Consider the following 26,714-nt stretch of genomic DNA (forward strand, 5'->3'; position numbering starts at 1 on the left):
AACTCCGCCCACGAGGTGCACCTTTGTTACTGATACAATGTTTTAAAGTACGCGCTGCCTTCGTCCGCCAATCAGATAGAGAAGCCTGCAGCTACCAATCAGCGCCAGGAAAGGGGGCGGGTAAGACTGGGAAACGGTTTGTTCCGGGTTGACCTTTCCTTTCTAATGTGCGTCCGGGTTACCAACTGTCGGAGTTTAGAGTTGAGTACCGTGGAATTCTTCCCGCTTAACACTTTTTCTTGAACCCTCAGCATTTATTTTCCACGAACGCTAAGGGAAATCCTGAGGTTTCAGCCCTCATCCTTTGTCCTTTAGCACGTTCCTTCTCAGGAGCGCAAAAGAGAGCTGGTTTAGGACGTTTGTGCGTCTTGGGGTGGGAGACTACATTTCCCAGGAGGCACACGAACAAGCGCCCAAACTATTTCCCAGAGTTCCCCACGTTTCGGCCCTGCAAAGCGGTCTTCCCTCGGGGGTTGAAGACTTCGGGCCAAGATGGCGACAGGAACGGGCAGTAAGTGTCTGTGCTGTTTTTGCGTGGAAAGCGTTTGTAGAGCCGAGGCCAGGCACCGGGTTTCTGTCACACGCCTGGGGAGTAGGAGCAATGATTTGTCTGAGAGCGCAGAGTATTCAGAGACTTTCGCTCTACGGCGTCGTGGAAGGCCAGTGTTTGGGGGTCGAAAAGTGTAGGGTCTTGTGTCTTAGGGCGGCCGCAGAGATTTGAGAAGCAGCTCAGCAAATCCTTGCATGTTTGGGGACTGTGTGGAGTGAAAGATAAAGCTGCTCTAGAGATTCGGGCGTGCAGACGAAGACGTGTTGTGAGCCATACCGAGTGGCCGGCACCTCAAAGAGCCATTCACACTCCGACCAACGTTTGTGGGCCCTACTCTCCGTCACAGAGAAATGGGATAGTTTTAACCGGAAGCTTTTTCTGCCACTGGGGAAATTGCGTCTCTTGCACCTCAGCTATTTTCCTCTGTTTCGCGGACTGACAAGATCTTTTAGGCCCGACAACTCCAGGGGGATGGAGGGTGGGGATTCTGAAAGCAGTAAACAAGTTTTTGCGTAGAAGGAGGCGGGGCAGTAAGCGGGTGGCTACTCGAATCCTGGGAAATAAGTCCTGGCGCTCAAATTGGGATAAAGTATGTATTATTAAAACGGCTTTTTGGGAGAACTTCCTTATCTTAATCTGACATTGCCTGTTTTTTATTTTATTTATTTATTTATTTATTTTTAATGTATTTTATTGATTTTTTTTACAGAGAGGAAGGGAGAGGGATAGAGAGTTAGAAACATCAATGAGAGAGAAACATCGATCAGCTGCCTCCTGCACACTCCCCACTGGGGATGTGCCCACAACAAAGGTACATGCCCCTGACCGGAACCGAACCTGGTACCCTTGAGTCCGCAGGCCGACGCCCTATCCACTGAGCCAAACCGGCTGGGGCTATTTTATTTTTTTATAAAGCAGGGTAGTCATGAAGAAATTAAATATTTTGCCAGATACTCATTGCAATTCGCACGCAATGAATAGGTACCACCCACCTAGTGGTGATATTTTACTAGCCAGGTGAAAATCAAGATTTGGTGATAGAGCTCACTTTGTCCTTACAAGTTGGGATGTTTTGTGTTAGGCTTCTAGACCTCCAGTTGGGGCCAAGAACTAGTGCCTCAGTGGTTGCTTCTAAACTTTCTCTCCTTTCAGAACACAAGCTGTTGAGTAGTGGCCCCACAGAACCATGGTCCATCCGAGAGAAGCTGTGTTTAGCGTCTTCTGTCATGAGGAGTGGGGATCAAAATTGGTAAGGTATTTAGGATGTCTGGTTTCTTGGGTCTTAAAAATTCTTGGGTTTTTTTTTTTTTTTTACGTTAGTGGATTCCTGTAATTAGTCATACTGATCTGTAAGCAGTATCCTACATAATGAAAGGGTAATATGCAAATTGACACTAACAGTCGGGAACACCTGGTCGCTATGATGCGCTCTGACCACCAGAGGGCAGACGATTAATGTAGGAGCTGCCCCCTGGTGGTCAGTGCCTTCCAACAGGGGGGGCTCTGCTCAGCCACAAGCGGGGTAGTGGGAGTCTCTCCCACCTACTTGATAGCTTTAAGGATGTCTGACTGCTAGCTTAGGCTCAATCCTGGGAGTGGGCCTAAGCCAGCAGGTGGACATCCCCCAAGGGGGTCCCAGACTGCAAGAGGGTGCAGGCTGGGCTGAGCCTCCCCTCCCCCCCTGCACGAATTTTCATGCACCGGACCTCTATTCTATATATAAAAGCCTAAGCAACCGGTAGCTTTGATGCACACTGACCACCAGGGGGCAGACACTCAACGCAGTAGCTGCCTCCAGTGGTCAGTGCGCTCCCACAGCCGGAGTGCTGCTCAGCTGACCGAAGTGAGCCTCTCCCGCCTCAGCGCTACCGAGTGGGAGTGGTGCCCTCAGGCTCTTCCCTGGCCACCTGCAGCTTCAAGCACTACTACATTCCTTGGCAGTCTGACATCCCCCAAGGGGTCCCAGATTGCAAGAGGGCACAGGCCAGGCTGAGGGACCCCACACTGGGCCTCTAGTTTCTTTTATAACAGTTTTATTAAGATATAATTTATATACCATAAAATTAACCCAATGTATTCACAGAATTTAGGATGTTCAGAGTTGTGCAACTGTCAGTCACTGTACAATCTCCACCTCATCTAATCATTTACTTCTGTTCCTATGTATTGCTTATTCTGGATATTTCATATAAATGAAATAATAACTTGTGATCTTCTGTGACTGGATTTTTTTTTTTTTTTTACTTAGCATAATACTTTCAAGGTTCTTACTGTATCATGTGTCAATACTTTTTCTTTGTATGACTAAATAATGGTCTGTATGAGTATACCACATTTTGTTTATCCATTCATCAGTTGATGAGCATTTGTGTTGTTTTAAGTTGATGTTTAACTTTTTGAGGAACTGCAAAATTATGTTTTTATTGATTTCAGAGAGGAAGGGAGAGAGAGATAGAAACATCAATGATGAGAATCACTGATCGGCTGCTTCCTGCATGCCCCCCACTGGGGATCTGAGCCCACACTCCAGGCGTATGCCCTTGATTGGAATCGAACTCGGAACCATTCAGTCCTCAGGCTGACACTATCCACTGAGCCAAACCAGCTAGGGCTACAAAATTACATTTTTTTAAACAGTGGCCCCGCCATTTTATATTCCCACCAGCAATAAATGAAGGCCCAAATTTCTCTATGTTCAACACTTTTTTAAAAAATGTCGTACTGATTTTTAGAGGGAGAGAAAAGGAGTTGGATAAAGATAGCAACATTGATGAGAGAGAAACATCATAGATCAGCTACCTTCTGCACAGCCCCTTCTAGGGATCGAGTCTGAGAAATTGCGACATGTTCCTGACCTGAAATCGAATCAGTGACCTCTTGGTTCATGGGTCAACAATTCAACCACTGAGCTGCACTGGCTGGGCTATATATATGGGCTATGTATATAAAAATGTGGGTTCATTTTTTGTTTGTCTTTTTTATTATAGCTGTACTAGTGGATATGCAGTGATACCTCATTGTGGTTTTGATTTGCATATCCCTAATGCCTAATGTTGAACACCTTTTCACATGCTTATTAGCCATTTGTATGTCTACTTTGGAGAAATGTCTGCTCAGATCCTTTGGATTACTTATATTTGTTACTAACTTTTAAGAATTCTTTACCCTGGACACAAATCCTTGTCAGATAACTTTCAAATATTTCTCCTTTTTTGTGTATTGTCTTACATCCTTGATTGGTATTGTTGATAGCACAAAAGTTTTTTATTTTGATGTGTCCGATTTATGTATTTTTTTTCTTCTGTTGCTTGTGTTTTTGGTATCATAGCTAAGAAACCATTTATTTTTATGTTTTCTTTTAAGAACTTTATAGTTTTAGCTCTATACAATTAGGATCCATTTTGAGGTAATTTTATGTATGTTATAAGGCAGGGGTCTCTTTTGCATGTAGCTATCCACTCTCCTAACACCTAGTATTTGTTGAAAGACTATTCTTTCATTGAATTGTTTTGGCACTCCAGTTTTTCTTTTTAAGTGTCAAATAGTAGGACTCTAGTTTCCAATCTTTTTTGCTACTAGGACATACACTTTTTCATTTTTAACGTTTCTCTTTCCCCCCTTCTTTCCCTCAGTATCCAAGGCCATTTTAATTGTCTTAAGCCTTATAGTTTACTATACACATTTGTGTTTATATGGTATGTCTCTACTACTTTAACCATTCAGATAAGTTTACAAAAGCACTGTTATTGGTCACCTTTAGCATTTCTGCCACTTTATCTATTTTAAAAACAACTTTTCAAAGATGTAAATGGGGCCATAGCTGGTTTGGCTCAGTGGGTAGAGCGTTGGCCCTTGGAGTGAAGGGTTCGGGTTTGATTCCGGTCAAGGGTGGGTACCTGGTTTACAGGCTGGATCTCTGGCCCTGATCAAGGCGCATTCAGGAGTCGACCAATCGGCGTGTCTCTCTCATATCAATGTCTGTTTCTCCCTGTCCCTTACGCTCTCAAAATCAATGGGAAAATGTCCTCAGGTGAGGATTAACAATCTGACAAAAAAAATCAGTTCAATTTATATTTGAATTGAGTTATATTTAAGTTAAATCTGAGCTTTATCAAATTAATGTGGTTCATTTTGTCTTGGGGTTTACCATTTACTTTGATGCAAGAACAGCTGCTACATAGAATATCTCACACCTTTTTAAAAAATATGTTTTTATTAATTTCAGAGAAGGGAGAGAGAGAAATAGAAACATCAATGATGAGAGAGAATTATTGATCGGCTGCCTCCTACATGCCTTCTACTGGGGATTGAACCTGCAACCCGAACATGTGCCCTGACTGGGAATCAAACTATGATGAAGGGAAGGGCAGTGGGGCAGAGAAACATCCACAGCTCAGACACATCAATCAGTTGCCTTCCTCACTCGCCCCAACTGGGACCAGGAATCAAACCTGCAACCCAGGTATGTGCCCTTGTCTGGGAATTGAACCCAAGACCCTATGGTGCTTGGTCAATGCTCCAACCATTGAACCACACTGGCAAGGACTGAACTGATTTTTTTAAACAAACCGCCAAGTAAACTGGTTTGGAATACAGTCTAATCTGTATATTTCCTCACATTTTTATTAGAAAAATAGTGTGAAAACACTTTGAAATTTTAAATTGGTATTTAGTTTTTGAGGAAGTACTAAGACATAAGGTTCAAAGTTCAAAATGGTACAGTGTCTTTATCCCATCACTGTACCTCAGTTCCCATGTAAGCAGTTTCTTGTGTGTTTCTTTAGCATTAATTTTGTATATATGAACAAAAATATATTTTCTTTCTCCTTTTTAAATATATTTGTATTGATTTCAAAGAGAAGGAAGAAGGAGAGAGAGAGAAACAGTGATGAGAGAGAATCACTGATTGGCTAACTCTTGCACGCCTTTACTGGGGATGGAGCCCACAACTTGGGCATGTGCCCTGACCTGGAATCGAACTGTGAGCTCCTGGTTCATGGGTCGATGCTCAACTATTGAGCCATACCGGCTGGGCATATTATATCTTTTATGTCTTTGTATGGCTGTATATCAGGATCTGTCTTTTTGCTGCTTTTTTTAACAGCTGCATGGTATTGTTTTGGGATAGGTCATAAACTGGTACTGTCTTAATGGACACTTGCTAACAAATACAATCTTGCATAGTTATGTATAAGTTATATCTAAGATAAACTGAAAGTAAAATGATTGGATCAAAGAATATCTACACTAATAAAAGAGAAACATGGTAATTAGCGTACGACCGCCACCCTTCCCATTGGCTAATCAGGGCAATATGCAAATTAACTGTCAGCCAAGATGGCTGCCGGCAGCCAGGCAGCTTGAAGCGGAACATGAGGCTTGCTTGCTCCAGTGACGGAGGAAGCCAAGGTTCCCCGCCTGCTGCCGCCTGGCTCTGAGCTCCTGAAGCAACAGATCCAAACGATACAATGTTTCAATTATAAAAGCTAAAAGATGGCGGTTAATTTGCTTATACCAGTTGCGAGGGAAGACTGAGGACAACATGGAGGCCAAGCGGTACAGAAGGGAGCTAAGTAGAGGCCTGGAGGACAGAAACAGAGCCAAGGCTGCGGAGGTGGGAGGTGGGAGGGCAAGCCCAGCCACAGCAGCTGTTGAGGAGGGGCAGCGGCTCAGAGGCGAATGGGCAGCACCTGGGAGCAGGAGGGGAAACCCGCCACAGGGCCTGGGAGCTGAGGGGAAACCCGCCACAGGGCCTGGGAGCGGGAGGGGAAACCTAGCAGGAGTGGCTGGGAGCAGGAGGGGAAACTGGCCACAGCCCTGTCACAGGGACAGGTATCCCCTGGAGCCAGGCTGCTCTGAGCCTGTAGGCCCGTGCATAGGCCTAGAGCGGCCGAAGTCTGGAATGCCGGGCCTACGCTTGCAGGTGCCAAGCGGCCGGGGTTGGGGTGGGAACATCCCCAGGACCCAGGCAATCCAAGCTGGCGCACACCCAAGCGGCCAGGAACGGGGCGGGAACGTCCCCTGCAGGCAGTGAGCAGACAGCAGGGCCCTGCTTGCCACTGTCCGTGGCAGCGAGGGGCAAGCAGTCCCTTTCAGGGCCCCCACAGAGAGCAGACACCAGGGCCCTGCTTGCCCCTGCGGTGGCGAGCCAGAGAGAAGACAGCAGGGCGCTGCTTGCCCCTGACCCCAGCAGCGAAGGACAGGCAGTCCCCTACAGAGAGCAGACACCAGGGCCTACGGTGGCGTCAAGCAGGCAGGTCCGCAGAGAGCAGAGCACCATGGGGAGCAGGTCTAAGCCGTCAGTAGGACATCCCCTGAGGGCTCCCAGATTGGAGAGGGTGCAGATCCGGCTGAGGGACCCCTCCTTCCCTGTGCACAAATTTCGTGCACCGGGCTCCTAGTATGTTTATAAAATTTGACAAATATTTCAAATTGCTCTGCTCAGAGATTGTTTCAATTTATACTTGCATTGATAATATATCAGAGTATCTGTTTTATATGCCTTGGTTCATATATTGTGTTTTTCATCTTTGACAATATTATAAAAGGTGAGAAATAGTTTTCCTATTTTCATTTGCATTTATTCTGTGATGAGTGAGGTTGAATATTTTCATGTGTTATGGAGCCAATTTTATTTCCTTCTATAAACTGATTTTTCTATTTGATTACATCCTTTTAATTTGGGGGGCTCCTTATGTATTGGAGAGATTAATCATTTGAGGTGTGAGATGCAGCTTTTTGTGCCATCTGACTTACGTACAGTGATATTTTTACCTTAAAACTTTTAAGCCCTCGACAGGTAGCTCAGTTGGTTAGAGCATGGTCCTAATATGCCATGGTTGTGGATCCCTGGTCAGGGCACATACATGAATCATCCAATAAATGCCTAAATAATTGGAAAATCAAATCCATCTCTCTCTGTGTGTCTCTGTCTCTGTATCTCTCTGTCTCTCTGCCCCCTCCCTCCCTCTCTAAAATCAATCAATAAAAATAAATAATTAAAATATTTTTAAAATGTGAGTTGTTAATAATTTTCTTTTGCAGCTCTTGAATTTTGTGTCATAAATAAAAAGTTCTTCTCTAGTCTGAAATATAAAATAATCTTATGATTTTTTTCTAGTACTTTCATTGTTAAATTTTTTGAACATTTAAATCTTGGTATATTTAGGACTTTTCTCAGTATAAGTTGTAAATTATGGATCAAATTTTATTTTTTGGTTATAGCTATCCATATAACAATGTTAAAATTAACTTTCCCTTTAAAAAGAGTTCTGTGATACTGTTATCCCAACATAAAATTTAAAAACTGTTTAAAGTTATGAAATATTTCAACCTCATAGAGAAGTATGGAGAATAATAAATCTAGATTGCCCATGTACTCAGTACCTGGACAGAACAAATCTTAATATACTTTTAAAAATATATTTTTATTGATTTAGAGAAAGAGGAAGGGGGAGAGAGAGAAACTTCAGTTGTCCTCCATATGTGCAATGATCTGGGCCTGAACCAGAAACCCAAGGCTGGGAATCCAACTGACAACCTCTCCGTGCACAGGACGACAATCAACTGAGCCACTCTGGCTGGGCCAAATCTTAATATTTTGTCATGTTTTCTTCTTAAAGAAATAGACAATTTGAAGCCCCTTTACACTTTTTTCTACACTTTTTCTTTTTTATTTTATTTTTATTTTTATTTTTTTTTTATTTTTCACTAAAAGTATTACAAAGGGTATTACATAAGTGTCCTTTTTTCCCCCCGCCCTTGACAAGCCCCTGCCCTCCCTTACCCCCCAGTGTCTTATGTCCATTAGTTATGGTTATATGGATGCATACAAGTCCTTCGGTTGATCTCTTACTCCCCTCCCTCCTGTCCCCCAACCCTCCCTGGCCTTACCACTGAAGTCCGACAATCGGTTTGAGGCAGCTCTGCCACTGTATTTATTATTGTTCAAAAGTTTGTAATGGTCTTAATTATCCATGAAAGAGTGAGATCATGTGGTATTTTTCCTTCATTGACTGGCTTGTTTCACTTAGCATAATGCTCTCCAGTTCCATCCATGCTGTTGCAAATGGTAAGAGTTCCTTCTTTTTAACAGCAGCATAGTATTCCATCGTGTAGATGTACCACAGTTTTCTAATCCATTCATCTACTGATGGGCACTTAGGCTGTTTCCAGATCTTAGCTATGGTGAATTGTGCTGCTATGAACATCTGGATGCATATATCCTTTCTGATTGGTGTTTCTGGTTTCTTCGGATATATTCCTAGAAGTGGGATCACAGGGTCAAATGGGAGTTCCATTTCCAATTTTTTGAGGAACCTCCATACTGCCTTCCATAGTGGCTGCACCAGTCTGCATTCCCACCAGCAGTGCACAAGTGTTCCTTTTTCTCCACATCCTCTCCAGCACTTGTCGTTTGTTGATTTGTTGATGATGGCCATTCTGACAGGTGTGAGATGGTACCTCATTGTTGTTTTGATTTGCATCTCTCGGCTGATTAGTGACTTTGAGCATGTTTTCATATGTCTCTTGGCTTTCTGAATGTCCTCTTTTGAAAGGTGTCTATTTAGGTCCTTTGCCCATTTTTTGATTGGATTGTTTATCTTCTTTTTGTTAAGTTGTATGAGTTCCCTATAAATTTTGGAGATTAAGCCCTTATCAGATATGACGTTGGCAAATATGTTTTCCCACGAGGTGGGTTTTCTTGTTGTTTTGTTGATGGTTTCTTTTGCTGTGCAGAAGCTTTTTATTTTGATGTAGTCCTATTTGTTCATTTTCTCTTTAGTTTCAACTGCCCTAGGAGCTGTATCAGTGAAGAAATTGTTTTGGCATATGTCTGAGATTTTGTTGCCTTTGTATTCTTCTAGAATTTTTATGGTTTCCTGTCGTACATTTAAGTCCTTTATCCATTTTGAGTTTATTCTTGTCTACACTTTTTCTTGATCTCATTCCAGTCCAACCCTTTTCATTTTTGCCTGTTTGTCTTTATACCTGCAACTTTTTAAAAGGCTGTATAATTCGTAGCAGAGAATTGTCATCTTTTCTAGTTAATATTATTGTTATAAATATTCATATTACCACATATTTCATAGTTATATTTATGGACTGTTTAATTCATAGAGTTGAAGAGCCATATGGTAAACATCCTTTTGCAGGCATTTAGGAATAATCTATTCACAGTTCTGACCAAGTCTACACCGTACTTCTTGGTGCTTGCTTACTTTGTCAAATTATTTTTTTTTAATCCTCACCTGAGGATATTTTTTCCATTGATTTTTTTAAAATATATTTTTATTGATTTCAGAGCAGAAGGGAGAGAGAGAGAGATAGAAACATCAATGATGAGAGAGAATCATTGATTGGCTGCCTCCTGCATGCCCCCAACCAGGAATCAAGGCTGCAACCCAGGCACGTGCTCTTAACCGTAATCGAACCTGGGACCCTTCAGTCTGCAGGCCAGCGTTTATCCCCTGAGCCAAACCAGCCAGGGCTCCATTGATTTTTAGAGAAGAGTGGAAGGAAGGAGGAGAGAGAGAGAAACATCGACGTGAGAAAGACACATTGGTTGCCTCCTACATGCACTCAATGGGGGCAGGAGAATGAACCTGCAACACAGGTACATGCCCTTGACTAGGAATCAAACCTGTGACCCTTCCATGCAAGGACTGATGCTCTACCACTGAGCCATACCAGCCAGGGCTGTTACATTATTTTTTTATATTAAATTACTAGAAACTATATTTTTGGATCAAAAGAACATTTTTGGGTCTGTATTATATTATAAATTGCTTTTCAAAGGCAGATCTTTCTAAGAAGCCAAAATCAACATAAAAACATTTCCCCAAATGAACAGAAATGATGCTTTATTAGGTTCTAATACCTTCACTTCACTCAGGAAATATATCACCTAGGAAAACTGTTTAGCAATCACTCCTTCTCAATGACTTTAAAGTCATGTCATTTTCCATAGTCACATATTACAGTATACCTCCCAGTGGCAGTTTTTTATTCCAGGGTTTATACTCCAAACATTGAACTCTCAGTGTTCTTCCCCCCCCACCCCCCTTTTTTTTCTTCTGCTTGGTGTGTATTAAGGCTTTTCTCATTTTATAGGGTATCAGTTAGCAGAGCAATCAAGCCCTTTGCAGAACCTGGCCGCCCTCCAGACTGGTTCTCTCAAAAAGTAAGTTCCCAAGCAAGTTTTAGAGCAGTCTCTGAGATGTGAAGTGGGTTCCCTGCCTTTTAATCACAAGGCTTTTATACCATGAGTAGGGAAAGTAGTTGAGAATACCTTTTCATTATCCGTTATTTGCTTATTCATGCATGTCAGTGTAGCATAACTGTTAAGAGCCCCTTTTCAAAAAAGAAAAAATGTCTAAAAGTAAAAAAAACAAACAAACACAAAAAAACTAAAGACCCCAAGCTTGGGAATTAAATAGATCTGGGTTTAATATGACTCTACTTGAAAACTTTGGACAATGAGCTTCAGTTTTCTCATTTGCAAAGTAGCGATAAAAGTTGCTTCAGGATTGTTTTGAAGATTCAACTGAGGTAATACCTATAAAACATTTAGTACAGTGCCTTGCATATGGTAACTACTCAGTAGATAATAGCTATAAATATTGGCTATTAGGTTATCTTTTTATTTTGAACTGATTTGATGCTAAGTAATTTGCTCTCCTAGAAACATTCATGTCTCCCTTCTCTAAACTTTAGTTTATGTTGAAATTTTCCTGGCTTGCTCAACTTTCATTTTTTTTTCCATAGCATTGTGCTTCTCAGTACTCTGAACTTCTAGAAACTACCGAGACCCCAAAGTGAGTACAAAACCAGCCACTCAAGCTAAATCTCTTTAGTGGAGAGTATTTACTGAGGAAGTTTGGTTTATAACCTTTTATATTAGTGGGTGATAAAAGTATTGGAGAAGTTATCTGTGGTTAGGTGGTGGTGGAAAAGGCTCAAAGAAAGCAAATGGGAATGGGAACAGATGTTCTCTTATTTAGATGTGTATATGTTTTAATTTTCCACAGACGGAAACGGGGTGAAAAAGGAGAAGTGGTGGAAACTGTTGAAGATGTCATTGTTCGGAAACTGACTGCTGAACGAGTTGAGGAACTAAAGAAAATGATAAAGGAAACCCAGGAAAAATATAGGTACTTATCAGAGAAATGCCAAATGATTGGGGAAGACAAAAGAGACTGACTTCTAATACTGGTTAGGATAGATAGATAGATATTTATTTATTTATTATTATTATTTTTAACATTTTAATATATTTTTATGGATTTCTGAGAGGGAGAGAGAGATAGAAACATCAATGATGAGAGAATCATTGATCGGCTGCCTCCTGCATACTCCCAACTGGAGATCGAGCCCACAACTGGGCATGTGCCCTTGACCAGAATCGAACCCAGGACCCTTCAGTCAGCAGGCCAAGGCTCTATCCACTGAGCCAAACCAGCTAGGGCAGGATTTTTTTCTTCTTCTTCTTCTTGATTTCAGAGAGAGGAAGAGAGAGGGAGAGAGAGAGAAACATTAGTGATAAGAGAGAATCATTAATCAGACACCTCTTGTACGCTGGGGGCCCACAGCCTGGGCATGTGGTCTGACTGGGAATCGAACCGTGACCTCCTGGTTTATGGATTGACGCTTAACCCCAGAGCCACACTGGCTGGGCTGGTCGGAATTTTTTAAGTAGCAGATTAAAAATCCCAAGTCTATCTACCTCTCTTTCTTCCTACAGACGACTGAAAAGAGATGCAGAACTAATTCAAGCCGGGCACATGGACAGCAGATTGGATGAGCTTTGCAATGACATTGCAATGTGGGTTATATTATATTATTATAATTCTTATACTCCTTTCTCTCTCTTTACCCCTTTTCTCCTTTAGTAATCTGGCTTATTTCCTCCTTCTGCCATTCCTTTAAGACTTGAGAGATTCTGGAAAGGGAGAGCTGCATAGTGGCCTGGCATTGGGAGCGGGGGGGAGTGAGTTCTAGAAAGTAATGAGATGGAACATTTCAATGTGAGAACATCACTTAGTTCTAACTTAAAAGTGGCTTCAGTTTGTGTGGATGAAGAACCAGTAGTTAGGCAGTACACTCAAAATTTCCTGTTTTGCTGATAATAATTCCTTTTTAACCCTTTCATCCAGAAACTGCTAGCCTGGCAAATAATTTCCTTGTTAGGCACTGTGAACTGTGGAGGAGCTAGAGCTGGCTAGGATCTAACCTTTAATTTCCTCTTTAGGAAAAAGAAATTGGAGGAAGAGGAGGCTGAAGTAAAGAGGAAGGCTACGGATGCTGCATATCAAGGTAAGCTGAGCCTAGTGACTGTTTAGTGATTGACTATAAAGTATTGCAGGCTAAAAGCAATTGAAAACTATTTTATAATGTAGAATCCACTGGTTCCAATTTACCTGCACACTTTCCTTTGTCATCTCTTATCAGAATAAAAACATCCCTTTGTTTCTTGGAAATAACTCTTAGAAAATTAGCTCTGCTCAAGTCTCACTAGATCTGTGTCCTTTTAGGATACAAAGGCATGAAAATAAAAGCATTGAACATAATTTAGATTTTAGAAGTCAAAGGCCTATAAAAAGATTGAGAATAGCCCAGGCACTGGATATGGAGAGGAACTTAAGCATTTGTAATTCTAGGAATACATGCTCTGAGCTCATGAGGTCTTTTCTTGTTAAAAGCAGAATCTTTTTTTTTTTTAATGTTTTTATTGATTTCAGAGAGAGAAACATCAGTGATGAGAAAGAATCATCGATTGGCTGCCTCCTGCATGCCCCCTACTGGGGATTGAGCCCACAACCCTGGGTATGTGCCCCAACTGGGAATCAAACTGAGCTCCTGGTTCATGAGTTAATACTCAGCCACTGAGCTGTACCAACTGGGCAAAAGCAGAATCTTAATAAGTTGTTAAGGATATTGAGGGATGTTTAAACCACTTTCCTACTCCAAGGGTTTTTGAGATAATTGAATAGTTTAAATGTTTGCTTAATGTGCCCGGCTGTTGAGGCTCAGTGGTGTTAAACATTGGACCCATGCACCAAAGGTCGCTTGCCAGTTCAATTCTTGGTTAGGGCGTGTGCCTGGGTTGTGTACTCGTTCCTCAGTGTGGGGCATGCAGTAGGCAGCCAATTGATCGATCAGTGTTTCTCTTTCACTGATATTTCTGTCTCTCTGTTCCTCTCCTTTCCTCTCTTTCTAAAATCAATAAAAACATTTAAAAAAAAATTTTTTTTTAGATAAAAAATTAAAAGGTGTTTGCTTAATGTAAGAATTTCTCTTGGGTAAGCTTTCTTGTTTCCCAGAGTGTTAAAGAAAGCCTTTTAAAAAATTTATTTTTAATTTAGCACTGCAGTTACTCAGAATAGGCCAAAAGAAAAAAAAAAGCAATTCCAGCCCTAACCGATTTGGCTCAGTGGATAGAGTACCGGCCTGCGGACTGAAGGGTCCCAGGTTTGATTCCAGTCAAGCGCATGTACCTGGGTTGCAGGCACATCTCCAGTAGGGGGTGTGCCGGAGGCAGCTGATTGTTTCTCTCTCATGGATGTTTCTACCTCTCTATCCCTCTCCCTTCCTCTCTGTAAAAAAATCAATAAGTATAAAAAATCAATAAATATGTTTTTTTAAAAATTCCATGAGTTCTAGATTTCATGAAAGGACCACATGATACTATGTACATCGATTTGATATGCAAGTGTGCAATAAATATATACACATTTCTTCCTATCTGCTTTATGTCATTCTAAAGTATCCATAGGTCAAGCTGAGATTTAGAAATATGAAAAGGCCATAACAGTGAAAATGAAAATAACAAAAGCAACGAAGAAAGCTTTCTAATCCAAACTCAATGCTGTTTCAGTAATGCAATATTTCTATTTTTCCTTTATTATATAATAGCCAAGTATGTCTAGTTTCATTTAGTTAATCTTGAAGACTTAGAAATTGTTCTTATATGTTCTAGCTCGTCAAGCAGTAAAAACACCCCCTCGGAGGTTACCCACTGTGATGGTTCGATCTCCTATAGATTCTGCCTCTCCAGGAAGTGATTATCCACTTGGGGACTTGACTGCAACCACCATGGAAGAGGCCACCTCTGGCGTGAGTATATTTCCATATGCAGGAATTATTCAGCAAAGGGGCAATAAGCCAGCAGAGAGCTGAGTGATGAGGAAATCACTTTTGGCCTGGAGGCAACTTCCTCTCTTGGTCTGAATGTCAAAGACTTACTTTACCTTGTTCTGTGCTCTAAGATAAGGATGGACCTAAAAACATTGAGGCTTTGATCTTTTGAGAGATAGGTTAAAGACTATATCAAGGAATTGTTTGTATTAGTCCTATGAAATTCCTGCTGAAATAAGGAACAGTTGTTTTGTAATATATAATATTGGTAGTGGGTAAGGAGTTTGTATAAAAGGTAGGTTGGGTGGAGTGATTGGGTCATTGTGGGTTTGAGTAGGTGTAAAAGAAACAATTGTGGGGAAGAAAGTTGTGGCTGAGAACAGGAGGGTAGGGGGTTTCTGGGCAGTTCCACTCAGGACTAAAACAATAATAGTTAGACACACTAACCCACCCAGATTAATAGGGAACCTTTCAGAGTTTGAGAAGTCAGATAAAGGTTCTCTGTTGTCTCTTAGGTAACCCCTGGGACTTTGCCGAGTACCCCAGTCACCTCGTTTCCTGGGATTCCTGACACCCTTCCTCCAGGCTCTGCACCCTTAGAAGCCCCCATGACCCCAGTAACAGATGATTCACCCCAGAAAAAGATGCTTGGACAGAAAGCAACTCCACCCCCCTCCCCTCTGCTGTCAGAGCTCTTGAAGAAGGGCAGCCTCCTGCCTACTAGCCCCAGACTGGTATGGAGACTTCTGTGGGTGTTTGAGAGCTGTGGTGATTTAATATTTTGGAAGGGAGTGCCTGGGACCTAAAATATGACATGGAAAAAAAGATTTAAAAGAGAAAGAGATCTAGTTAAATGTTAATTAATTAAAAAAACAAACAAAAAATCCAACACAGTAAGTTGATAGTGCTCTTGGATCCTGAGGTATTTGAAACCATAATTATTTTGGTTCTCTTCTCCAGAGAACTCTTGTTACAAAATTAGAGTTTCCCTTGGGTCTGAAATTACTCTCTTTGGATATTAACTTTTATTTTTGTAAAGTTTGGTCAACTGCTGGAGCTTTTTTGGGAAGTGGTAGTAAAGGAAAGCTTGAGTGTAGCCTTCACCTCTATTCTTCCCTGATAGGTCAATGAGAGTGAAATGGCTGTGGCTTCTGGCCACCTGAACAGTACAGGTGTCCTCCTGGAGGTAGGCGGGGTCCTTCCCATGATACATGGTGGGGATTTGCAGCAAACACCTAACACTGTTGCAGCCTCCCCTGCTGCCTCAGGTAAGTCATCACTTTTCCATATTTACTTTACTTTAGAAATATTGAACTTGGCATTGATAGTCCTTGGTTTCTAGTCTTTGTTACTAAGCAATTGTTAATCCTAGATTTAAAGTCCAATCTTGGAACTATTTACCTGTTAAATCCTGTAGTGTCCCAGATTTTAAATCTCATCTTCAAAATATTGATAGCCCTGGATGATCACAGCATAGATATTAATGAGAGGAATAGAGAAGTTAATAGTGAAGCTGCTTATCTGAGGCTTGCAAATTAAGATACCTGAGTTTATAGAGTAGAGGATTGAGATTTGGATTCAGGGACCTTGACTTGAGTCTCAGGCCTACCACACTGTGATTTTGTGACCTTGGCTAAGTAACTTAACTCTTTTTTTTTTTTTTTAATATATTTTATTGATTTTTTACAGAGAGGAAGGGAGAGAGATAGAGAGTTAGAAACATCGATGGGAGAGAAACATCGATCCGCCGCCTCCTGCACATCTCCTACTGGGGTTGTGCCCGCAACCCAGGTACATGCCCTTGACCGGAATCGAACCTGGGACCTTTTAGTCCGCAGGCCGACGCTCTATCCACTGAGCCAAACCGGTTTCGGCAGTAACTTAACTCTTGAGCCTCAGTTTTCTCTTTTATTAATTGCAATGTTTATACTTCACAAAAATGTAGAGAGAATTAAATGATGTAGAAAATGTAAGGCAAAAAAAAGCCCTTTGCAAAATACCAAACAAACATTAGATATTGGCATTTGATTTTGGGTGGTTTATGGCACACTTAACTTTAGCAGAAGTGACATTTATTCATACCAGTTTTTTGTTATGTTTAATTTTTTTCTGAGGAAAAATTACTACCCAATTTTCATATACATTGTGTGTTCTAGTGCTTTGGGTCATTCCTATCTTGGTATAAGATATTAAGTAAAGTTAGAGAAAGTAAAGATATAGTTAATGTGTTTGTTCAACAGGAATTTCTTTCATTCTTTGAGATTAAAAATTTTCTTGGTTGTGTCTTAAAGTGGCTATTGCTTCTTATTCATGTGCTTCTTCCTTGCCTCATTTTGTGTACCTCTTTATCTGTTAGGTGCTCCCACTCTTTCCCGGCTTTTAGAAGCTGGTCCTACACAGTTCACCACACCTCTTGCTTCCTTCACTACTGTTGCCAGTGAGCCTCCAGTTAAACTTGTGCCACCCCCTGTAGAGTCTGTGTCCCAGGCTACCATTGTCATGATGCCTGCGCTACCAGCACCATCCTCTGCTCCGGCTGTCTCCACTCCTGAGAGTGTAGCTCCAGGTGCGTCCCTGACCCACGCCCTGAGCAGCCGCTAGGTCCAAAATTTCAGTTAGAGAAAAGTGATCAAGAGCATCAGCTCTAATTCACATGCCCCTGTTCTGTTCCCCATGGACATTTGCCATCTTTATCCTTAAGAAAAACAAGAATGTGAGAAGAGGTGGGTGGGCTTTTAATGTGTTGGGGGAAAGGCCAAATGTATACATAAGAGTGGGCTTGAGAATATGTTCTCACTAAAACTGGGAGAAGAAAACATAGGCAGATGTAAGAACTTTTTCTGAGCTTTAGTGTATGGGTACTTGACATCTGTCTACATCCTTGATGTGATCTCCATGTGGTCGCTTGGTTCTAAATAAGCTTCTGAGATGCTTTTCTCTTCCTGTTATTCAGTGAGTCAGCCTGACACTTGTGTTCCCATGGAGGCTGTGGGGGATCCACATACTGTGACTGTTTCCATGGATAGCAGTGAAATCTCCATGATTATCAATTCTATCAAAGAAGAGTGTTTCCGATCAGGGGTAGCAGAGGCTTCTGGAGGATCAAAGGCTCCCAGCATAGATGGGAAGGAAGATTTAGATCTGGCTGAGAAGATGGATATTGCTGTGTCTTACACAGGTGAAGAGCTCGACTTTGAGACCGTTGGAGACATCATTGCTATCATTGAGGACAAGGTAACTATTCAGCAACACCCAAAAGAATCTCTTGTGGGTCCTACATAGGCTTCTCTCCTCAGCCTCTCCTTGCTTCTCATAGTAACAATTACATAAACTATTTTCCTGCTCTGCCCACCTCCATCTCTGTAGTCCCAAAGCCCTTTGGTGCCGACGTACTAGTTATCCCCCAGCCATCCTTATGTTACTGGTTTGCACAGGACAGATGCCTATCCATTGATTGCTTCTACTACATGGAGAAAATGGAGAGAGAAGCTGCAGATTCAGGCCATCTCATTCGGTGCTAACAGATTTGAGGTAATTGAGCTTTTGCGACTTCAGCAGTGTATGTTTTATGGGACAGGTAGATGATCATCCTGAAGTGCTGGATGTGGCAGCAGTGGAAGCAGCATTGTCGTTCTGTGAAGATAATGATGATCCTCGGTCTCTGCCTGGCCCCTGGGAGCACCCTATGCAGCAGGAACGGGACAAGCCAGTACCTCTTTCTGCACCAGAATTGACAGTCAAGCAAGAGAGCCTGGACTTTGAGGAATCGGAAAACAAAGGAATCCATGAACTGGTAGACATCAGAGAACCTGGTGTTGAGATCAAAATGGAACCTACAGAACCAGAGCAAGGCATTTCAGGGGCTGAAATAGTCACTGGGGTTGCTCCAGCCACATGTATGGAGCCACCAGAACTCAGGAATCAGGACTTAGATGAGGAACCCAGAAGTACTGCAGCTGGAGAGATTGCTGAAGTAGATGTTGCCAGTGGGAAAGGCGATGAGACTCCACTTACAACTGTGAAGACAGAGGTATTTACAATAAGGGTCTGGGAGGATGAAGGGTTATACCTTAGGTAAGAAGTGAAAGTTTAGGCCTCTGGTTTTTTGTTGCATTCCTGAGTTTTGACATGTTTGATGTGTCTAAGTGTATGGGTGTGATGAGTGATATACATATATATACTTAACCTATATCTGTTAAAGAATATAATAGAATCTAATTACATGGATAGGACTTGGAATTACTTAATATAGTCACATTATCATTGAAGAATAAAATTGTGTAAGCTGTAGTGATTTACCAGTACTTAGGGTGTTTGTTCTTTTTGGTCTTTAGGCATCCCCTGAAAGCATGCTATCTCCATCACATGGCTCAAATCCCATGGAAGATCCTTTAGAGGCAGAAACTCAGCACAAATTTGAAATGTCAGGTAAATAATAAGGTTAGGAAATCTGTGTTCTGTAACTAACTTGGAATCATTTGCTTTGACTTCTGAGGGATTGTGGGTTGTGGGCAAGTAGAGGAGATAGAATAGGTCAGCATGCAAAGGAGAGCTGCAGGGGATTATTGTCCATAGGAAGGGGAAATCTAAGGTGGAAAACTTCAGGTAGTCTTTCTCTCCTCTGCAGACTCATTGAAAGAAGAATCAGGGACTATTTTTGGAAGCCAGATAAAGGTATTTCAGACTTTTCTTTATTCCTCTTCGTGTGTGACTAGATTTCCCTATAGCACTACCTTTTTAACGAATTTCAGTCAACTCCCATCCTTATTCTCTGAGATGAGACTGGTTTAGGAGTTGCACGGGGAAGAGCTGCAGTGGACAGTTAGGTGTAGTGGGAATATTATGGCAACATGTGCTTCCCATCTGAAAATTTGTGAATATCATACAGACCTTTCTTTGTATATAATGCACAAAGAAGCTTTGATATATTCAAAGAGATACATCAAATGAATAGGGATACTAGAGACAGGGAGAACATATAAGAAATTAGATTATTAGTTACACTATTCAGAGGAAATCATCCTAAGTTTTCTTTTTAGAATTACTAAAGTAGTAGTAACAGATAGATTCAAAGCGATGTGAGCTTGCTCCATCAGATAAGACACAAAATAAAAGCTATTTTTGATAACTTTGTACCCAGGGTCAGAGTTCCTCTCAAGAGCAAGGGGAAAGAAGGAACGCCTCTTAGCTTAGTCTTAAGTAAGTAGCTTTTTTTGTTTCTTTCTTTTAAAAAGATCCTGGCTTTGTCCAGGTTCTAAATTACTGATCACTCAGTGTCTGTAAGTGGATGGTAGGATAAGCGGTAGAGGGCTCAGTCAGGAAACAATGTGAGGTCATTTTCTAGAACTGATCTAACCCAAAAGGCAGATTATGTTTAATGACGCTTTGCATAATGACTTGCTTGCATTTGCTAACTGGAGCACACTGTGTCTAAGGATGCCCCAGGTGAGGATGAGGAGGAGGATGGAGTCAGTGAAGCAGCCAGTCTAGAGGAGCCTAAGGAAGAAGATCAAGGAGAAGGCTATTTGTCAGAAATGGATAACGAACCTCCTGTGAGCGAGAGTGATGATGGCTTTAGTATACACAATGCTACTCTGCAGTCCCACACACTGGCAGACTCCATCCCCAGCAGCCCTGCTTCTTCTCAGTTGTGAGTATCTAAGATTCTTCCTTTGAGGTCAAGGCAGTGAAGGTGAGAAGTAGGAGAGGATCTTTTCTTTAATCTTACTTTTTCATCTTCCCTTTCTTGGCCTGGAACAAATACAGGCATACCTCGGAGATACTGCGGTTTTGGTTCCAGACCACCACAATAAACTGAGTATCACAATAAAGCGAGTCATAATCTTTTTGCTGGTGGAGGGTTTTGCCTTCAATTTGTAAAAAATGTAACATCTGTGAAGCTCAGTAAAGCAAAGCGCAATAAAATAAGGTATGCCTGTAGTTGACAAGAAATAATTAGGACTTTTTTTTAAAAAACTTATGCCTAGTGGAACTTCTGTATTTTTTTATTTTTATTTTAGCTCTGTCTGTAGTGAGGATCAGGAAGCTATTCAAGCACAAAAAATCTGGAAGAAAGCCATCATGCTTGTATGGAGAGCTGCAGCTAATCATAGGTGAGTAGGGACTTTACCAGTTAGTAGGAACATTTTCTCCTCATTGTTGGTGACTAGAAAAAATTTGAGTAGGCTTATTTGGGGCTGGAAGCATTGGCTCTTAACAACTTTCAGCCACTTTGGTCAAGTTCTCTCACCTCTGCTTCTGGAGGATAAGCCAGTAATTGCATCTTATTCTCTTTGAATAGATACGCCAATGTATTTCTGCAGCCTGTTACAGATGACATAGCACCTGGCTACCACAGCATTGTGCAGAGGTAAGCCATAATCAATTCAGCATGCCAACTTCCCTGGATTGTAAGTTGTCCAATCTTAGTGGATTTTTGCTTTAGACAGTAAGTTTAAAGCAAATGTTTTTGATGTGAGTAAAGATGACCAACTGCTAAACTGATTATTTCAGCAGCTGGGTCACTAATGATAGTCTAAAAGAATTAACCCCTTTTATTTCCTTTCTCAATACTTGTTATACAGGCTGACTTTGGTTTTTGGGTTCAGTGCATGTTTCAGGGTGAGGGTTTAGTGTTCAAGTCCTGGCAGCTGGGATTAGCAGGATGTGTGAGAAGATTTATATGGTAATAATATATTCAGGGATCCAGTTGAGTCCTCTTCCCCTCTCCTAGATTTACCTGTTGTTCTTTTTCAGGCCAATGGATTTGTCAACTATTAAGAAAAACATTGAAAATGGACTGATCCGCAGCACAGCTGAATTTCAGCGTGACATTATGTTGATGTTCCAGAATGCTGTAATGTATAATAGCTCGGATCATGATGTCTATCACATGGCAGTAGAGATGCAGCGAGATGTTTTGGAGCAGATCCAGGTACTTTGAGGATCCTCAGTTTTTTAGCATGGATGAAATGATAATACTCAAGGAAATGATTCACATTGATGTCAGGAAAGGGGTGGCTTTTACTTGGAATAGCCATCAGGCAGAAACACAGGAACATGAAATTTTATTCTTGTTGGATTCATGTTAGGTTTTTAAAAAATACACATTTTTATTTTCGGAGTGGAAAGGAGAGGGAGAGATAGATAGATAGATAGATGGAGAGATAGATAGATAGAAAGAAACAAACAAACAAACAAACATCAGTGATGAGAGAGAATCATTGATCAGCTGCCTCCTGCACACCTCACACTGGGGATTGAGTCCACAACCTTAGGCATATGCCCTGAACAGGAATCAAACCGTGACCTCCTAGTTCATAGGTTGATGTTCAACCACTGAGCCATGTCTGCCGTGCTCATGTTAGTTTTTTCATGTTGGTTTGGTAAATGAGTTGTGAGAGAATAGTCTTATCTTTCTTAGGCAAATTTCCTGAAATTTTAAAATAAAATTCTTGTAAAATGATGAGTGTATATTTTGTATTACATTAAGTATAAGTATAGTAGACAGTCAATAAATAGTTCATTCTTTTTCATCACAGATAACTTATTTCTAACCTATAATTGCATTGCCAGGCACCCTTTGGAATATTGAACTTGAAGGGATGTGGTCTATCTCTGCAGAGTCTGCCAAATTACTTAAATTACTGGGTGGTCTTTGGTTCATCTAGTTTTATTCTTTCTTAGAGAATAGAAATTTTGATCCTATGTTATAGCAAAAAAAAAAAAGTTAGAGCCATTTGGCATTTTTAGATTCTTGAAAATGTACAACAAAAATTAAAAGTGATCTAAATTTCTAGAAGTATTTGAATGCTGATTGCAAAAGGGTACTATATGAAGTTCTATTTACAAAGCCTAAGGTGTCTTTAATTCTTCCCTACTGGATCTGGTCTCTAGGGCCAACTGTGTTTCTTCTCCCTACAGCAATTCCTGGCCACACAGTTGATTATGCAAACATCTGAGTCTGGGATCAGTGCTAAAAGTCTTCGAGGAAGAGATTCTACCCGCAAACAGGATGCTTCAGAGAAGGTGAGGAGACCAAGAAAGAGCCTTTTTGCCATTGTTCCAGTGCTAGAAGTCTGAAGCATCAAAAGAACTTTGTTACGGCTTGATATTGTTGGGCTTCTATATTCCAATGGTGTATGTACTAGGTGTACCAGTTAATAATGCGGATTTTTTTCCATAGATGGAGTTTCACATATGTTGATATTTATGCTGTTTTGTTGTATTGGCAGCAAGCTTCAAAACTTCATATGTCAAATTTGCTGAAGGTGTTAACATCATTGATATTTTTACACTTGAAAATGTTGAATTTCATGCCAAAAAAGCATTTGCGGGAAGTTTTAATTCATTACTTTATTTTGAAGAAAAGTGCTGCTGAAAGTTATCATATACTTCAGGAAGCTTATGGTGAACATGCTCCATCTCAAGGTACTTGTGAACGCTGGTTTAAACGCTTTAAAAGGGATGATTTTGATGTGAAAGACAAAGAACGGCCAGGTCAACCGAAAAAGTTTGAAGACTAACGATTACAAGCTTTATTGGATGAAGATGTGTGTCAAACTCAAAAACAACTTGCAGACAGATTAAACGTTGCTTAGCAAACAATTGCCAATCGTTTACAAGCAATGGGAAAGATTTTAAAGGAAGGAAAATGGGTGCCACATCAATTGAACGAAAGACAAACGGAAAACTGAAAAGTCATCAGTAAAACGTTGCTTCAGCGGCATGAAAGAAAGTCTTTTTTGCATCGAATTGTGACTGGCGATGAAAAATGGATTTATTTTGAGACTCCCAAGTGCACAAAATCATGGGTTGACCCAGGTCAACCAACAACATTGACTGCAAGTCCAAATCACTTCGGAAAGACAACAATGCTCTGCGTTTGGTGGGATCAGGAAGGTGTGGTGTATTATGAGCTTTTAAAACCAGGTGAAACTGTTAATACTGACCGCTACCAACAACAAATAATCAATTTGAACCACGCTTTGATCGTGAAACGACCAGAATGTGCCAGAAGACATGGCAAAGTAATTTTGCTTCATGATAACTCACCATTACACACTTCAAAACCAGTTAAAGACACGTTAAAAGATCTTGCCTGGGAAGTATTAACCCACCCGCCGTCTTCACCAGACTTTGCTCCTTCACATTACCACTTGTTCCGATCAATGGCACATGCACTTTCTGAGCAGCACTTCAAAACGTACGAAGAAGTGGAAAATTTGGTCTCTGAATGGTTTGCCTCAAAACAAAAGTTTTATTGGGACGGTATCCACAAATTACCTGAAAGATGGGGGAAATGTGTAGCTAGTGATGGACATTACTTTGAATAAAGCACTTTAAATAAATATATTTTTATTGATTTCAGAGAGGAAGGGAGAGGGGGGAGAGAGGAATATCAATGATGAGAGAGAATCATTGATGGGCTGCCCCCTGCACATCCCCCACTGGGGATCAAACCTGCAAACTGGGCATGTGCCCTTGGCCAGAATCGAACCCAGGACTCTTCAGTCCACAGGCCCATGCTCTACCCACTGAGCCAAACCAGCAAGGGCTGAATAAAGCACTTTTGATGTTTCTCTTGAAATTACCGTGTTTTCTTTGATTACAAAATCCGCATTATTAACCGGTACACCTAGTACAGATTTTAGAATGTTGGTCATTTGCTTCCATCCAAACAGGAGAAACCTTCTGTGATTGGAAGGCTGGCCCAGTCACCTGGGAGAAATTGTGAGCTGAGTGAGCAAATTACTAATTCTTCTAAGAGTGCTCACAAGGTGGAGTAAATGACTTGGCTTGTAACAAGTTCCAGAGGCATAATGGCCAGATTGCTTTTGGATCTCTTTCCTCTTGTTCTTGAGTTTTTAAGTTTTGTCTGTGTGTGTGTGGTGCTTGTGTCTCTGTCCTGAGGTTTGGGGTGCTTATGGCTGAGAGTTTCTGTGGAACCTGATCAGTGTTTGTTTGTCCTCTAACAGGACAGTGTCCCCATGGGCTCTCCTGCCTTCCTTCTCTCTCTCTTTGTAAGTATTGAATGGCTGCAAGGGGTGGTGTTGCCACAAAGATTCTCTGCTCCCGCTGGGGGTGGGTGGCAGAGGGAAAGCCTACATGCAGACTGTAGCAATGTGTTGAACTTCTGTTTATTCAGGTCATTGAATAAGAATCTGTCTCTTCTGCATTCCTGTCTTTTTGCATGTGTGTGTGTGTGTGGGCTGGGTAGGGACTTTTTATGAGTTCACTGGGCTGGAATGAGGTATTGGTAAGGATCTAAGATGTACCACTCCTCATTTCCTGACTCCACCTTTTGCCAATTCTTTTCTTACAAATAGAAAATTATTCAGAGCAGCAGCTGCTAGCTGGCTTTTGAAAAGTGTTCCTCATACTAGATACTCAACACACAGTTTTTATATTTTCCCCTAATATTAAGTTGCAAGACTGATGTCTGATACATAAACATTCAGTAAAATATAAGATAAAGATCTCGGTAACAATGACCACTGCAGAGAATAGTGGCTGGTGCAAATAGTGATAAGCTTTGGAAAGCTAGCCTAAAGACTTTTATTCCTTTCTCCATGAATTGGAGACCCTCTGACTGTTACTCATTTTGGGGTGCTAAGACATGATATAATGGAAAGGGCATTAGGCTAGATAGAAAAACCACATGATCTTAAATTGACTGGATTATTTCTTGGAGCCTTGTTTTCCTCATCTGTCTGCTGGAGCTAATATAATGATGTACCTGTCCAGCCTACCTCACAGGGATGTTGTGAGGATAAAATGAGATAAGAGGTATGGAACTGGCTTGAAAAAAATTAAAGTGTTATACAAATACAAGATGGTATTTTTATTTTTACTGTTGCTTCAAAGGCAACTTGTGTTGGTGAGCTCTAAATATTGAGTCCTTTAATGTTAGAAATGTTAAAATGGCCTGGCCAAGCAAAAGTGTTCGTTCATCTTGCCTACAGGCCTCAGCCTGTACCACAGACAGAACACTATAATCTCCGTTCTTTTTTATTGGCCTGCAACAGTGACTGGATCCCCAAGCAATTGGCTGGCTGTTACAAGGCTGGTTAATAGGATCTTTTATCTATGGAAGACAGCAATGTATTGCACAAGAGGAAGGATCTGGGCTGCAGGGAGAGAGCAGCAGATGGAAAGAAGCCTTCTGATTGTCCTGATCTCATGGAAAACAACTGTCAGGAGGTGCTAGGGAACTAGTGCCAGGGTCAGTCTGCAGGAAAGGCCTTTCTTTAGGGACCAACAAACAGCTGGACAGGTATGTTAGCTAAGAATCTCACTATCCACTGCCCTTTCTGACTCCCACCTTTTACTCTTTCTGTTCCTTTGCACATAATTTGGGGGCTGTGGAGGGATGACAAATAGTCATTTTGTGGGCCCCAGATGAACTCCAGCAACCTCTGGTGGGCAGGAGCAAGATACTCTATACTATACATTCTCTTACAAACTACTACCAGGTGATTTTTACCCCACACTATGGGAAGACCTATATCCCCCTCATTTCCTGGATTTTTCTGCTGATTCCCCTCTCCCCTAAGAAATCAAATCCCCAGCATTCTTGTTCTCATTTTTTAACCAACTCATTCATGCTCCCTTTCTTTGTCTGCCTGTCATTTAGGATGGTGGCACCAGGGGGCGCCGCTGTGCCATTGAAGCAGATATGAAGATGAAAAAGTGAAGTCTCAGAGTACCCTCATTGAGCTGAACCCGAAAAAGAAATAAACAAGTTAAAGTTTGGGCTTGTGGGCCCAGTTCCAGAATTGGGAGTTAACAGAAGAGGAGGCTCCTGGGCCATGTGACATGATCTGGGAAAATCTCAGAGAGTTGGAGTAGCATAATTGCCTGTTTTAGGGCAAAAATCATGGGCTGTGTTAATGTCCTAATGTGTAACTAACAGATTGTAGCTAATTTGTACTGTCTTGTGAAGTGTACAGACTTTAAAAAAAAAATCTGTGAGGTGTTTGTGTTCACAATAAACTCTGAAAGAAAACTCGTCTGATGTGTTCTGTGT

General features: G+C 41.3%; 1 protein-coding gene across 12 annotated transcripts; it reads left to right on the plus strand.

The window, feature by feature from the left end:
- The first annotated feature begins 409 nt into the window (after positions 1-409).
- Positions 410-26,714, plus strand: BRD8 (bromodomain containing 8). Of its 12 annotated transcripts, XM_070414923.1 has the most exons (22): positions 410-511; positions 1,703-1,799; positions 10,664-10,733; positions 11,318-11,367; positions 11,581-11,703; positions 12,294-12,374; positions 12,801-12,865; positions 14,529-14,665; positions 15,202-15,420; positions 15,810-15,954; positions 17,043-17,252; positions 17,640-17,920; positions 18,264-18,716; positions 19,021-19,114; positions 19,314-19,360; positions 20,122-20,336; positions 20,707-20,799; positions 20,988-21,056; positions 21,443-21,620; positions 22,610-22,714; positions 24,664-24,708; positions 26,322-26,713. In XM_070414923.1, exons 1-22 carry the CDS (start codon positions 493-495, stop codon positions 26,379-26,381), a joined length of 2,856 nt encoding a protein of 951 aa, XP_070271024.1. In that variant the 5' UTR covers positions 410-492; the 3' UTR covers positions 26,382-26,713. The 12 variants fall into 12 exon arrangements, with proteins under 12 accessions (XP_070271024.1, XP_070271026.1, XP_070271030.1 ...); XM_070414925.1 differs by lacking the exon at positions 24,664-24,708 and having other exon boundaries at positions 22,583-22,714; positions 26,322-26,714; XM_070414929.1 differs by lacking the exon at positions 15,202-15,420 and having other exon boundaries at positions 1,703-1,804.

Source organism: Myotis yumanensis, unplaced genomic scaffold (genome assembly GCF_028538775.1).
Source record: "Myotis yumanensis isolate MYYU_CA2020_CCGP unplaced genomic scaffold, mMyoYum1.0.hap1 SCAF_5, whole genome shotgun sequence".
In the NCBI taxonomy this organism is placed as follows: domain Eukaryota; kingdom Metazoa; phylum Chordata; class Mammalia; order Chiroptera; family Vespertilionidae; genus Myotis; species Myotis yumanensis.